Raw genomic sequence first — 15,497 nt, forward strand, 5'->3', positions numbered from 1 at the left:
CAAAAGACTCGAAAATTTAAGCCAGATTTAAGTTTGAGGATCAAAGAAGAGGTTACCAAGCAAATTCAATCCGGAGTTGTGAAAGTGACAAGATATCCGACTTGGTTAGAATCTGTGTTGATTATAGAGATCTGAACAAAGCTAGCCCTAAAGACAACTTTCCATTGCCAAATATTCACATTCTCATTGATAATTGTGCCAAGCATGAGATGCAGTCATTTGTGGATTGCTACGCAGGTTATCACCAGATTCTAATGGATGAAAAAGATTCAGAAAAGACACCCTTCATCACATTGTGGGGTGTGTATCATTATAGAGTAATGCCATTTGGTCTCAAGAATGCTAGGGCTACTTAAATAAGAGCCATGACAACCATCTTTCATGATATGATTCATAAGAAAATTGAATTGTATGTGGATGATGTCATTATCAAATCCCGCGAGAGAGAGGATTATATGACTCACTTGAAAAACTTCTTTGATCATTTGCGCAAATATAACTTAAATTAAATCCCGCTAAATGTGCTTTTGGAGTGCCAGCCGACAAATTATTGGGGTTTATAGTCAGTAGAAGGGGTATCGAGCTTGATCCCGCTAAAATCAAGGCGATTCAATAATTACCTCCACCAAAGACTAAGAAGGAAGTGATGAGTTTCTTGGGAAGATTGAACTACATCAGTCGATTCATCGCTCAATCCATATTGATTTGTGAGCCTATCTTTAAGCTACTAAAAAAAGATGCATTGACAAAATGGACCGAAGAATATCAGACAGCTTTTGATACTATCAAAAGTTACTTGTCTAATCCACCGGTGCTAGTTCCTCCAAGGGAAGGAGTTCCATTGTTGCTATATCTGTCTGTCTCGGATAATGCCTTTGGATGCGTGCTAGGTTAGCATGATGAGACGGGGAAGAAGGAACGATCAATCTACTACTTAAGCAAGAAGTTTACTCCATACGAGGCTCATTACACTCTTTTGGAGAAAACTTATTGTGCTTTAACCTAGATTGCTCAAAAGTTGAGACATTACTTGTCTTCATATACTACATATCTCATTTCCAAGATGGATCCTTTGAGGTATATTTTTCAGAAAGCAATGCCCACTGGGAAATTGGCAAAATGGCAAATGTTATTGAGTGAGTTTGATATTGTGTATATGACCCAAAAGGTGATAAAAGCACAAGCCTTAGCGGATCATCTCACAGAAAATCCAGTAGACAAAAAGTATGAACCGCTCAGAACTTATTTTCCCGATGAAGAGGTATTATTTGTAGGAGAAGATATCTCTGAAGCATACCCTGGTTAGAGAGTATTTTTTGATAGGGCGGTGAATCATGAAGGAAGTAGAATTAGAGCAGTCTTAATATCAGAATCTGGCCAACATTACCCTATGGCAGCCAAACTCCGATTTCGTTGCACGAACAACATGGCTGAGTATGAAGCATGCATCATGGGGCTAAAGATAGCAGTCGATAAAGACGTTCAAGAGTTGTTGGTAATAGGAAATTCAGACTTGCTGATTCACCGGGTTCAGGGGGAGTGGGCTGTGAAGAATTCGAAGATTTCACCATACGTGAAGTTAGTGCAAAGGTTTTGTAAGAGGTTTCGCAAGATCGTGTTTAGGCATACCCCGAGGTTGCAGAACAAATTTGTTGACGCTCTTGCTACTATCTCCTTAATGATCAGACATCCAGATACAAGTTACATTGATCCTGTGGAGATATATTTGAAAGAACAACCTGCTCACTATTCGCATATCGAAGCAGAACCATATGGGAGACCTTGGTATTTTGACATAAAAAGGTATCTAGAAATTGGAACTTATCCAGATAATGTGACTTTCAATCAGAAGAAAGCGATAAGTCGAATAGCTAACAATTTTTTTCCAAGTGGAGAAACCCTTTATAGGAGAACTCCAGATATGGGTCTTTTCAGGTGTGTCGATGCTATTGAAGCTACGAAGCTTCTCGAATAGATTGTGGATTTCCTTGGCAAAGAAAATCCTTTGAGCTGGCTATTTTTAGATGACTATGAAGCATGATTGTTGTAAGTATGTGCAAAAATGCCATCAATGTCAAGTGCACGGTAATTTGATTTGAGTACCTCCTCACGAACTCCATGCTGTGAGTTCTCATTGGCCATTTATCGCTTGGGGTATGGATGTCATTGGTCCAATAGAGCCATCCGCCTCTAATGGACATAGGTTCATTTTAGTTGCTATTGATTACTTCACCAAGTGGATAGAAGTAGCCTCGTATAAATCAGTCACGAAGAAGGTAGTAGTAGACTTCGTCCGTAATAATTTGATATGTAGATTTGGAATACCGGATTCCATCATTACTGATAATGGAGCAAATCTCAATAGTTATTTGATGAAAGGGATATGTGAGCAATTAAGATTAATCATTGAAACTCAACCGCATATCGTCCTCAAATGAATGGAGCCGTAGAAGCTGCCAACAAGAACATCAAAACGATCTTGAGGAAAATGATTGGCAATCACAGAGGTTGGCATGAGATGTTGCCATATGCTCTGTTGGGATACCGAACAACTGTCAGAACATCAATTGGAGCAACCCCATACTTGCTAGTGTATGGGACGGAGGCCGTAATCCTCGTCGAAGTAGAAATACCTTCGTTGAGAATCATTCAAGAAGCTAAATTGAGCAATGCCGATTGGGTTCGTAATCGAATTGAACATTTAACTTTGATTGATGAAAAGAGAATGACTGTCGTTTGCCATGGTCAATTGTACCAGCAAAGAATGACTCGTGCTTTTAACAAGCGAGTGAGACCAAGAACATTTGAAGTCGGTCAGTTGGTTCTCAAACGCATTTTTCCACATCAAAATGAGTATAAAGAAAAGTTTGCGCCAAATTGGCAAGGACCATACATAGTTCGCAAAGTATTGTCTGAAGGTGCCTTAATATTGTCCGAAATGGATGGCCAAGAGTGGCCGAAGCCAATCAACTCAGACGCCGTCAAGAGATACTTTGTTTGAAGGTTCAATATTATGTAGCTGTGTCGTTTGCTTGTAATTGTTTCTATGTTTGTTTATTTTAAAATTAGCCCTCCTATTTGAATGAACTACGTCTGACCTGAATTTTGAAGAATGAGATACGTAGGCGGCCTATGTCGGCTTCGGTCACTTTCTTATTTAAAATACTTATTCCTCAGTTATCTCCTGAGAAATGGGAACTACGTTTGACCTGATTCCTGCCTCAACGGGATACGTAGGAGCCACAATGGTTCGGTCATATCTCCCATAAGATCTCTATTTATGATAAAAAAAGCTGGGACAAAATTTTTGAGAGGGACTCAAAAATTTCAAAGAAGATCTTTTCACAAAAGAAGACTGAGGTGCATCAGAAAAGTAACTGGACAGAATTTTTGATAGGATCTCAAAAATTCTGCAAATCTCTTACTGGTAGTATGATATCTACCAAGACATCTAATTGGGACAGAAATTTTTGAGGATGACCTCAAAAATTTTATCTGATATCATCAGAAGGTTTTCCTTAAACTTCAAGGTTCAAGGTTGGCCTCAAATGATCCCCGACATTGTTGGAGGATCAATGTCAACCTTAATAATCTTTAGCACCATCAGAGTTCAGAGTCAACTACAAAACTTTCTAGCTATGTCAGAATTTCCTAAGAATCATTAAAAAAAATTGTGAACAAGATGTCAAGCCTGTTCAAAGCTTCGGATTAAGGACGTTCATTTAAGCTAATGTGACATGACATCTGGTAGTGACCCTTTCAAAATTGCTTTTCAAAAACTCATCTTTCTTAAAGCATTTAATACATTAAACATTTTGCATGAATATATTTTAGTCTTATATCTACCAAGAAGTGGGGAATCAGAGCAAGCGAATGAAGATAGAAAGACAAGGAGAAAACAAGTGGAGAATTCAACATAGATTAATTCATTTAAAACTAACAATTTTTCTGTGAATGCAGATTTTTAAAAGATCACCATATCCCTCCTTTCAGCGAGTACAAAGGAGTTAAAAGAATAAAGTGTTTTCAAAGTGATAATTTTGTCACCAGTATTCATCAGAAGAAAGGGGACATTCAAAAAATGAACAACAATGCCTCGTCCAAATATCCAGCAAGCCATGAGCCAAAATGAATATAAAGTGTTCGAAAATAAGCATGATATTCACATACTAATGTCAAAGTATCAGACACTTTGTACATATTTTCAAGAATTTTTCCTAAAGATTTTCGCTCAATCGTTAGCTAAAATGACAATGTGTCTGTTACTTATTTTGAGTGCAGAAAAATGCGAAGGAGCTACTTTCAACGCAAGCGTCCACAATGACGTCAATTTATATTCTCCATCCTCAAAGAAGTATAATGGGCATGTATAATGCCGCAAACAATGACATAATGTTGTATACGATGATATAATGTCGTATACAATAATATGATGTCGTATACGATGATATTATTATATTCTTCATATTATATTACCAGATGTGGTAATATCATTTGACTAGAGGGTCATTCATATTTATTATTCGTATTATATTACCGGAGGTGGTAATATCATTTGTCAAAAAGGCCATTCATATTATTTCATTCATATTATATTATCGAAGATGGTAATATCATTCGCCACGAGGGTCATTCATATTATATTACAGGAGGTGGTAATATCATTGCCAAGAGGGTCATTCATATTTATTGTTCGTATTATATTATCGGGGGTGGTAATATCATTGCCAAAAGGGCCATTCGTATTATTTTATTTATATTATATTACCGGAAGTGATAATATCATTGCCAAGAGCGCCATCATTTATCATTACCAAGAGGGCCATCATTTATCATTTCATTGCCGAGAGGGCCATCATTTATCATCGCCAAGAGGGCCATCATTTTCATATCATTGCCAAGAGGGACATCATTTATCATTGCTAAGAGGGCCATCATTTATCATCGCCAAGAAGGTCATCATTTTCATATCATTGCCAAGAGGGCCATCATTTTCATATCATTGCCAAGAGGGCCATCATTTTCATATCATTGCCAAGAGGGCCATCATTTTCATATCATTGCCAAGAGGGCCATCATTTCATATCATCGCCGAGAGGGCCATCATTTTCATATCATTGCCAAGAGGGCCAATCATTTTCATATCATTGCCAAGAGCGCCATCATTTATCATTGCCAAGAGGGCCATCATTTATCATTTCATTGTCGAGAGGGCCATCATTTATCATCGCCAAGAAGGTCATCATTTTCTTATCATTGCCAAGAGGGCCATCATTTTCTTATCATTGCCAAGAGGGCCATCATTTTATATCATCGCCGAGAGGGCAATCATTTTCATATCATTGCCAAGAGGGCCATCATTTTCATATCATTGCCAAGAGGGCCATCGTTTTCATATCATTACCAAGAAGGCCATCGTTTTTATATCATTGTCAAGAGGGCCATCATTTATCATATCATTGCCAAGAGGGTCATCATTTCATATCATCGCTGAGAGGGCCATCATTTTCATATCATTGTCAAGAGGGTCATCATTTTCATATCATTGCCAAGAGGGTCATCATTTTCATATCATTGCCAAGAGGGCCATCATTTTCTTATCATTGCCAGAAGGCCATCATTTATCATTTCATTGCCAAGAGGGCCACCATTTATCATATCATTGCCGAGAGGGCCATCACTTATCATTTCATCGCCGAGAGGGCCATTACCATTGCCGAAAGGCCATCTTTATATCGTGTTAATTCATCATCATATCAACTCAATGCATATTACATCAAAATTGAAAAAATTTGCAGTTGAGGAATATATTACAAATCACATCAACTTAGAAAAATGTGTATTGTTTGCTCTACGCCAAAACCGAAGGAGGTTACCACGCCTACACATCTTTGGCAAGATCATCCAAGAGGATAGATTCTTAATTTAACCACAGATACGGATGACATCAAAAGAATGCAACACAACGTAGAACTTTTCTCAGTAGCAAATTAGAACGCGAGTTGAAGAATAACTTCCACCACACCACACTACTACAAGAAGGCATGTGGTATCCCTTTAAGTTTTTTTAGTCTCAATTTCTCTTCGGAAAACTTCAACTTGTCACCGAAAGCAATTTCTCAATCTGAGTGACGATACACCAAGAGTTTTGGAAATTGTGTCCGTATAAATTCTTAATTATGGGTGTGAAGCTAGCCACATGCATGGCTAAGAAGTTGCAAGCCTATTTTTCATACTCGATTCATGTGTCACTCCTCCTAACCGAAGGTGATCTTAGCATAAAAGATTTCATTTTCAACTGATTAAGTCGAACTACAAGCAGTCTGATTCCTATGTTTAAGGATATGTAGGCGAGCTCGATATTAAAAACTCGACTGTACTCCAATAAACTCCCTCCTCTCATTCTCGAGCATTCTGGTCTCTCCATAATTTGACTCCATGATAGCTTTTGTATTCTTTAAAAAAATCGTGCACCAAATCAAGCGCCCTAAATTACAAGTGGCCTAAATATAACCTAAGATATGTAGGAGACTCGATACCAGAGTTCGGCCATAATTTTTCTAAAAATCTGTACCAAACCTCCTCTCATAAAAAGGAACATCTAGACGGTCAAAATTGAATTTGTCAATTTTCTTTGACCAGAATCTCTTTCATCGATCCTACTCAAAGAAAGGGACAGCTGTTGACACCCAATTTTGACCAACCCATAACTATTTTTTGGATTGCTATCTTAATAAATAGGCATTTTTTAAAATTATTTCTTTATTAAATAAATATATTTATATTTAGTTTTACCCAATAAATTGTATATTTTGACATTCGTAATTTATAATATTATTTCTATTTATTAATATTATTACTATTATCTTTGTTATTTTTTATTTTTTATTTTTATTTATTTATTTATAATAATAATAAGCTTAATACGTTCAAATATTCTTACGTATCTATTTAGTATATATTATGTATGTGTGTGTATTTTCTTTATATAAAAAAATAAAAATAGAAAATATATTAACTAAGTCTATTTTATAATTTTCTTATTCATATTAATATGTACATATTACATATCTATTTTAATACGCTTTATACACATGTGCATATAAAGTTATTGCTTAATTAAGTTCATTATATATTTTAGTTAACTATATTAATTATAGATCCATTTTAGTACATACTCTACACATACATACATTATATATATACACATATATTTACATAATATATATATATATATATATAAGTTGTCATTTTATGTACAAAATATTACTACTTGATAAAATTTAGGATTTTACTTATTCAACATATATATATTATAGTTATTATTTACATAAGTAATCTATTTAATTTTCTCTATTTTATTTTAAGTGTAGTCTTCTTTACCCAATTTGTCAAAATTCTAGTCAAATAAGATTCAAATTCATCTCAATTATAGCCTATTATGAACCAAATGTGGTTATTTTAAAATCTTATTTCAAAAGACTTAATCACATCCACCCATTTCATCTCCATCAAATATCAAGATCCAATCTCAACCACTCATCAAAATCGATCAACGGTCCAAATCAAAAGGCCATTTATTTCCTATTTTAATCCCAAAAAGACCCAAAACCCTAAAACTAATTTTATTTTCCCTTTTCCATCATAAAAAGACCTCACTCTCTCTCTAACTCTCTCACCCTATCTCTCTCTCTACACTCTCTTCATCTTCTCCAAAGAGAAGACAAGACAAGTTGCCATCCTCACCATTCTCTTCCCTCATCTCTCAATCTCTCTCCTCTCACGCACCACTGAATACCTCTCTTCCATTCGTCTCCGGCGAGAGCTCCGACGAACCACGCCGAAAAAAGCCGTCAAGCCACCGGTAGACTAACAAGACGAGAGGTCGAAGACGGATCTTTACAAATCCGTCTTGGTATGGTTTCGTTTAACTCTTATTTTACTATATATGTTGTGTTCTTTTAGATCTAAAAGTTCAAACTTTTTTTTATGATTATTGTGTATACGTTGGGTTGATTACATCTTATGTTTGGTGTTCTTGATAAGTTTTCTTACTTGGAAGATTTAGATCTTTCTCATGTTAGACTCTGTTTATTGATTTTATTTTCATAACAAATGTTGGCTGATTGATTACTCTAACCATTATTGTTATTTTCTTGCTTATAAGATCCACATTGTTCACATGTTACTACATCACTTTAGTTCTTAGTTTTGCTCCAAATGATTTGATAAACTCAAGATTCAAAGATTTTTGTTCATTCATAATTGATTAAGATTGCAAAACATATTTATGTTTTTTTGTTTATGTCCATGTTCATGTTTATGTTTATGTATATGTTCATGTTCATGTTCATGTTCATGTTCATATTCATGTTCATGTTCATGTCCATGTTCATGTTCATATTCATGTTCATGTTCATGTTCTTACATTTTAATTATGTTCATGTTTATATTTCTTGTATTTAATTAAGGTTTTTACAGTAGATTATTATTATTTGTCATTGTCTAAATGCATATCTTTTAATTTGGGTATTTATTTGATTAGCTAATTGATAACCGATATTTTTATTTTCTTGATTTAGGTTTGGAAAATGTTTAATATTTTACTAATCAGGCATAATTTGTTGATTGAAATATTTGACTGTTAAGAAATAATTATAGTAAGGTTTTGTAAAATTTGCTAGCATGTAATAAGTATTTTGACATTTATCACAATTAATCTTACCTCCCTTGATTAAATTTGAAATAAAGTTATTACCCCACTACTTTAAATAAAGTTATTACTCACTACTTTAAATAAAGTTATTACCTCACTACTTTAAATAAAATTATTATTCCACTACATTAAAGTAAAGCATCTTTTGAGTATTTTTAGGAGCAAATCTTGAAAAGTTGTTTGTTTTTTTACCTTTGTTTTTTTTTAAAAAAAATTGAATTAAAGAGACTTGACAAGTTGTTTTTGTTGATTGAGATTATCTTTTACCTATCTATATAAAGACATAGATACACACATAAGAAAAAGAAAGACAGGGAGAGTTAAGAAAGAAAAAGGAGAAGAAAAAAATATTTTTTTACTTTATAGTTTAATATCTCAAACAAAAACGAAAACAAAAGAAAGTTGCTTGCACACTTTAATATTCTAGTTCTAGTGTTTAGCATTGAGTTTCAGATTTCTATTTGCTTATTCTTCTAACTAAAGTATCCAGGTTAGTTTCGACTTTTCTTATATGTTGGTTTATTATTTTATTTTGTTTGTTTGTTCAGTTGAAATATATTTATAATCGTGATGTATCCCTATATTATTCGTATATTGCTTTGTATCTTCCTCGTAGTTTAGCAGGATTTGAATTTCAAAGTTTGAAACGCGAAGAGTTCGTTTGGGTCGAAGAAGCTACTACTTTTATGTCTCTGTTTATTTTTTATTTACTATTTTTTAGTTGTAATAAGCTTGTAAACGTTATATAATAAAATTATTTGGGGATTGCTTAAGGGGGGGGGGGGATTACGTGCTACCCGTATTTTCATTTTTCATCTTAATTTGTGTGTATGCGCTATAAGAGTTTTAGATTAATTTAAAAAATATGATTTTAAGTTTATTCCTATGGATACATATTTACTTAATTAAAATCGGTTTGAAACTAGTAAAATTAATCTAAATAGCTCATTATCATGCGTAGCCTAACTATATGTGTTTATCCTTGTCTAGTTTGAAGTAAAGTCATGTTCTCATCTTTATAAAAAATAAAATTTTAATGATTAGTTTATATTAGAATATATCTTTGATTAGAAATCATACAAATATAATTTAATTAAAATTATATAAAAATCATGCCTATCTAACTCAATTATGTTATGAGCATATTATGATTATAGAAATAATGCCAACATGTTTTCACATATTGTTAAATATCAATTCGTATATAAATGCTCAGAAGATAATAAATATTTTTATGTCACATTATCAAGAAATCATGTTGCATAAGATTTATTCAATATATTTTTAGCATGCTAAAATTATTTAGAAATCGTGTCTATAAGACTTAATCAATATCTCTATGTTTTGTAAAACTATGTTTATAGGTTTAATAACAATTTTAGCATATCATTTAGATGCAAAAATAAATAAATAAATAAATAATATATTGTTTCGTGTAGACATAATGCTTATGGGTTAATTAATTTTTGCATATTATGTTATATAGAAATCATGTATATAGTATTTATTTAATAATTTTCAGCATGTTAAACTTATGAGTAGAAATCTTGCCTATAAGATTTTAATAATTATTTATCATATTATTTCCATTAAATCATGCTTATAATATTTAATAATTTTTCAGCATATCATTTCATTTATGAACCATGCCTACAGTATCTTTTTTATAAATTTTCAATATGTCATAAAATATAAATCTTGTTCACTAAGGTCCTTAGTTAATAATTAAAGTTATCAATAATTTTATTACAAGTAGTCTAACAATTAAGATTACTCTTACATAATTAATTAGTTAAATTATGTCTCTACATTGTATTAGCTTTGTATTTGCACACACATATAATCATTAGGACCCTCACAATTTATCTGTATTTTCAAGCATGTTAATTAATTAAATCAGAGGCTTACTTGAGATTTTATGTGCTAACTGCTCGTCCTATTTGTTTTGTTTAACGATGTGTCTAATTAAAAAACTTACATTTTCTTTTAGTCTAGAACTTATCCAGTTAGTAAATTCAATGCCTCTTGAATATTAAGTTGGGTCGATAGACACACTTTAGGACGTTAGTTCTTACTTCCTTCAGATAACTCTAGGATTATAATAACAAATGAATATAGGAGGGGTAGGGGTAGATAGGCCCTTCGAAAATGATGGAAATCGACTCGAGCAGAAAATGACAAAATACTATATTTTTGTCTTCCGATTAATAAGTCGGCGCTGATCCGAAGAATATGAGTACAAAAAATATTTCTACCCTATTTTTTAAATACTTTCGTTTGTATATATTTGGGGTAGTTTATTTATTATTTCGTTTGCCTTTTACTATTATTTAATTAATTGATGATATTTATTTATCCTGTGTTAATCGTTTAATTTAACTTAATTAAATCCCCTAAAGAGAGACCATTTTTGTTTCATTATTTCTTCTTTATTTAATCATTTTACTAAGTCAATCATTCTTATAAATTATCTTAAATATTTTAAAATTTATATTTTTCTCAAAATGGTTTAATACTTTAATTATTGTTAAAACACATTTTCCCAAAGTTAGTCAAATAATTTTCAAATCATTGGATAACCCCATGTTGGCGGCTATTTTAAGTGCTAAAACCTTCTTAAAATAGTAATATGAACCTCGTACTTTTTTTTCTAAATTTTTAAGACTTAAATCTGTTAGGGTCTTTTAAATTAAGTTTTCTTAATTTCTTTAAAAAATTAAGTGGCGACTCCTCTTTAATTAAAATTGATTTTTTCTCTAAAAGTTGAAATTAATTTTAAGTCCCGTCCATTTTTCGACATAACAAATGTATTAAGTTAAAATGGGCTAAAAAGAGAATAATAATTCAACTTATCCAATTCTTATTTAGTTTTAATTTATTTATTTGGTCTATTATATTTTTTTAAGTATCTATTCTTTTTATTGTGACTATAGGATATATTACATTTGAAAAAATGACATTTAGAGTTGATATACTTATTGTTATAAAAGTGGCTCGTATATACTCCTATGTTTACACAAATGACTCACATATATCATTTTCCTTTAACAGAAGTGAAAAAAATATTTTTAAATTTAACTTTTATTAAAAAATATTCATGTAGGGGGGGTAGTTGATCCTTCTCAGAAGTATTATATTTTTGACTTCTTTGATTCGAAGGCTAATTTGAATTTAGTATTTTGATGGTCAAATTTATTTTTTCACTAAATTTGTTGTAAAATTTATCATAGATGTCCTTTTTTTACAGATACATAAAATAAATTACAATATATTCACAACAAATATATTTTTTAAAATTATTTTTTCTCTTTTTTCATTTGCACTTCTTTCATTTCATTTCTCATATATTTTACACTAAAGAAGGAAAGGAAAAAATGGAATAAGGATAAGAAACTCAAATAATGATAATTAAAAAAGTAAAAAAGAAAAAATCATGTGTGAGAATTGAGAAGATCATATATTGAATTTTTTTAATTAAATATAAAATATAAATTTAAAAATATTTTTTCACTTCCATTAGATGAAAATGTTTTATGTGAGTCACTTCTATAACGACATGAATATATGTGAGGCACTTCTATAACGACATGAATATATGTGAGCCATTTTTGTACAAGTAATAGTAAGAGTATATGCAAATCACTTTTGTAACAAGTGTATATCAACTCTAAATAATAACGTTGAGAGCTATATCAAATATTTTTCCCAAGAAAGTATTTTAACAAATATTTAAGTTTTGTTTTTTACAAAATTCATTTTCAATCAAACACCATTACACTAATGGATAGAAACTTTAGTTTTCTTTAGGAGGTAAGACTATAGAAATCACATTTATTTCTCTATGTTTGGTTGTACATAGTGTTTCTCTCTTCATCCAACGATAATATTTCCAACCAGCGACCACTCATTTTTTCCGACCAACGACCACCGGAGGACACCACAGGTAAGTTGACAGCACCTCTCTCTCCTTTTCTTTGTCTCTCCCTTTGTCTCTCTCGCTACCCCTTTCTCTCCCTCTCCTTTTCCTCAGCAACTTAGTTTCTCTCTCTTCCTCTCCTCTCCTCCTTTTACTGCTTTCCACAACCATTGTAGGTCCGTACCACCATATTAGGGTTTGGGAGGTTTCTCTCCTCCCCCTTGCCTTTTCTTTTCATTTTCCTTTTTTTAGGTTTTCTTTCGGTACCGCATTGTAGGAGAAGGCGAGTAGTAGTCGCGACGAACAGTAATTTCGGTGAATAGTAACTCCGGTGAACAGTGCTCCGGTGAACAGTACTCCGGCATGTTTCCGACAGAGAACAACATTTCCTGACTTTTCGACTTATAAATTTTATTTGTCAGCCTTATTAAATATCTATTTTGCTGTTTATAGACTATTGTTAACTTGTGCTTTAGTAGCGATCCTTTTTTTGGTCTTAGGCTAACCTTTCACTAGCGTACATTTGCCTTATTGGCTTTGGTGAGGGATGGTAGACTAGGGTCATATTTTTGGTTGGGATCGGGGGCTAGGGTTGGGGGCTAAGGGGGGGTGAGAGAGCTTCTAGATTGAGAGTACGGTCTTGGAATATTGGGACTTTATCGGGTAAGTCCATAGAATTAGTTAAGATTCTTAAGAAGAGGAAGATTTATAACTTGCGTCCAGGAGACTAAATGGGTAGGACCTAAAGATAAGGAGGTGGATGGGTACATGCTTTGTTTCTCGGGATGGTCGAGGTATAGGAATGGGGTAGAGATCGTAATATATAGTGATCTTGCAGATCAGGTTGTAGAGGTTAGGAGGATCAATGATAGAATGATGACGATTAAGTTAGTCGTTGGAAGATTCACCCTAAACATTATTAGTGCCTATGCTCCACAAGTGGGCTTGGACGAGGAGGTAAAAATGTGCTTTTGGGAGGACTTGGATGAAGTGGTGGTAAGTATATCGTCTATTGAGAAGCTATTCATAGGTGAAGATTTCAATGGGCACATTGGGTCTATTTCGAGGGGCTATGATGAGGTGCATGGAGGATTTGGCTTTGGGGACAGGAATGGTGGAGGAGTCTCACTCCTGGATTTCGCAAAAGCTTTTGGATTGGTAATAGTCAACTCGAGTTTTCCGAAGAAAGAGGAGCACTTGGTAACCTTTTATAGCTCGATGGCTGCGACACAAATAGACTATTTTCTTCTTAGAAAAGATGATAAAGGCCTTTGTAAGGACTGCAAGATCATTTCGAGTGAGAATCTTACGACCCAACGTAAGCTATTTGTGATGGATTTGGAGATAAGAAGGAAGAAGAAGTAGAAGGGCGTAGACGATCGACCGAGGATTATCTGGGGGAGGTTGACTCTGCCTAATGCCCTAGAGATGGGAGAGAAGTTGATGGCTATGGGAGCGTGGGATGGTAGTGGGGATGTGAGTAGTATGTGGGATAGGACGACCAGTTGCATTAAGGAAGCAGCTAGAGAGGTATTGGGGGTTTCACAAGGCCGCTGTGGTGGGCACCGAAGGGATTGGTGGTGGAAAGGAGAAGTTGAAGATAAGGTAGAAGTAAAGAAAAAGTATAAGGTGGCGAAAAATGAGGCAAAGTTGGCAGTCTCGATGGCTAAAACGATAGCTTTTGAATGCCTTTATGCAGTACTAGAGGACAGAGGTGAGGATAAGAATCTATTTAAGCTCGCTAAGGCGAAAGAGAGGAAGGAACGCGATTTGGATCAAGTGAAGTGCATCAAGGATGAGGATGGCCAAGTGTTGGTATAGGAAACCCGCATTAGACAGAGATGACAGTCATACTTTCATGAACTCTTGAATGAAGGATGGGACAGAGACATTGTGTTGAGAGACTTGGAGCATTCGGATAGGCTTCACAACTCTAGATATTGTAGGAGTATAAAGGTTGAGGAGGTTAAGGGAGCTGTTCGTAGGATGCACAAGGGAAGAGAGACCGGACCTAACGAGATTGCTGGGGAATTTTGAAAGAATACAGATAGGGTAGGATTGGAGTCATGTCATTCTCAAGATAGCGAAGATGCCGAAAGAATGGAGGTGGAGTACAATGATTCCTGTGTACAAGAACAAGGGAGACATTCAAAGCTGCAACAACTATAAAGGTATCAAGCTGCTAAGTCACTCTATGAAAGTGTGGGAAAGGGTGATGGAAATGAGAGTGAGGAGAGATGTGTCTATTTCAGAGAACCAGTTTGAATTCATACCGGACCGCTCAACTACGGAAGAAATTCATATTGTAAGGAGATTGGTGGAGTAGTATAGGGAGCGGAAGAAGGACTTGCACATGGTAGTCATTGACTTAGAAAAGGCCTACGATAAAGTGTCAAAAGAGGTCTTATGGAGATGCTTGGAGGCTAAAGGTGTGTCTGTAGTGTACATTAGAGAGATAAAGGACATGTATAATGGAGCTAAGACCAGTGTAAGGAATGTAGGAGGAGATTCGGAGCACTTTTCTGTTAAGATGGGGTTGCATCAGGGATCAACTCTTAGCCCGTTTCTATTCACCTTGGTGATGAATGAATTGACGCGACGAATACAAGGTGAGGTGCCTTGGTATATGTTGTTCGCAGATGACATAGTCCTGATCGACGAGACTCGCAATGGAGTTAACAATAAGCTGGAGGGATGGAGACAAATGTTGGAGTCTAAGGATTTAAATTGAGTAGGACCAAGACAGAATACTTGAAATGCAGGTTCAGTGGCCTACCGAGTGAGACTGACGAGGAAGTGAGGCTTGGTACCCAAGCCATCCAAAAGAAAGGAAGTTTCAAGTATCTTGGGTCTACAGGAAGATAG

General features: G+C 34.1%; 2 protein-coding genes across 2 annotated transcripts; both read left to right on the top strand.

Annotated features, from left to right (window-relative positions):
- The first annotated feature begins 2,434 nt into the window (after window positions 1-2,434).
- LOC129903550 (uncharacterized) lies at window positions 2,435-3,001 on the top strand. The gene has a single exon (XM_055979101.1). The coding sequence runs from the start codon at window positions 2,435-2,437 to the stop codon at window positions 2,999-3,001; it is 567 nt and encodes a 188-aa protein (XP_055835076.1).
- A 10,507-nt stretch (window positions 3,002-13,508) lies between these two features.
- On the top strand, window positions 13,509-13,997 carry LOC129903552 (uncharacterized). The gene has a single exon (XM_055979102.1). The coding sequence runs from the start codon at window positions 13,509-13,511 to the stop codon at window positions 13,995-13,997; it is 489 nt and encodes a 162-aa protein (XP_055835077.1).
- Window positions 13,998-15,497: the final 1,500 nt, after the last annotated feature.

The sequence above is a fragment of the Solanum dulcamara genome, chromosome 9 (genome assembly GCF_947179165.1).
Source record: "Solanum dulcamara chromosome 9, daSolDulc1.2, whole genome shotgun sequence".
In the NCBI taxonomy this organism is placed as follows: Eukaryota; Viridiplantae; Streptophyta; class Magnoliopsida; order Solanales; family Solanaceae; genus Solanum; species Solanum dulcamara.

What these genes read in the sequence shown, in the direction of transcription:
- LOC129903552 (XM_055979102.1), top strand. Translation starts at nt 13,509, where the DNA reads ATGACGATTAAGTTAGTCGTTGGAAGATTCACCCTAAACATTATTAGT.
- LOC129903550 (XM_055979101.1), top strand. Translation starts at nt 2,435, where the DNA reads ATGAATGGAGCCGTAGAAGCTGCCAACAAGAACATCAAAACGATCTTG.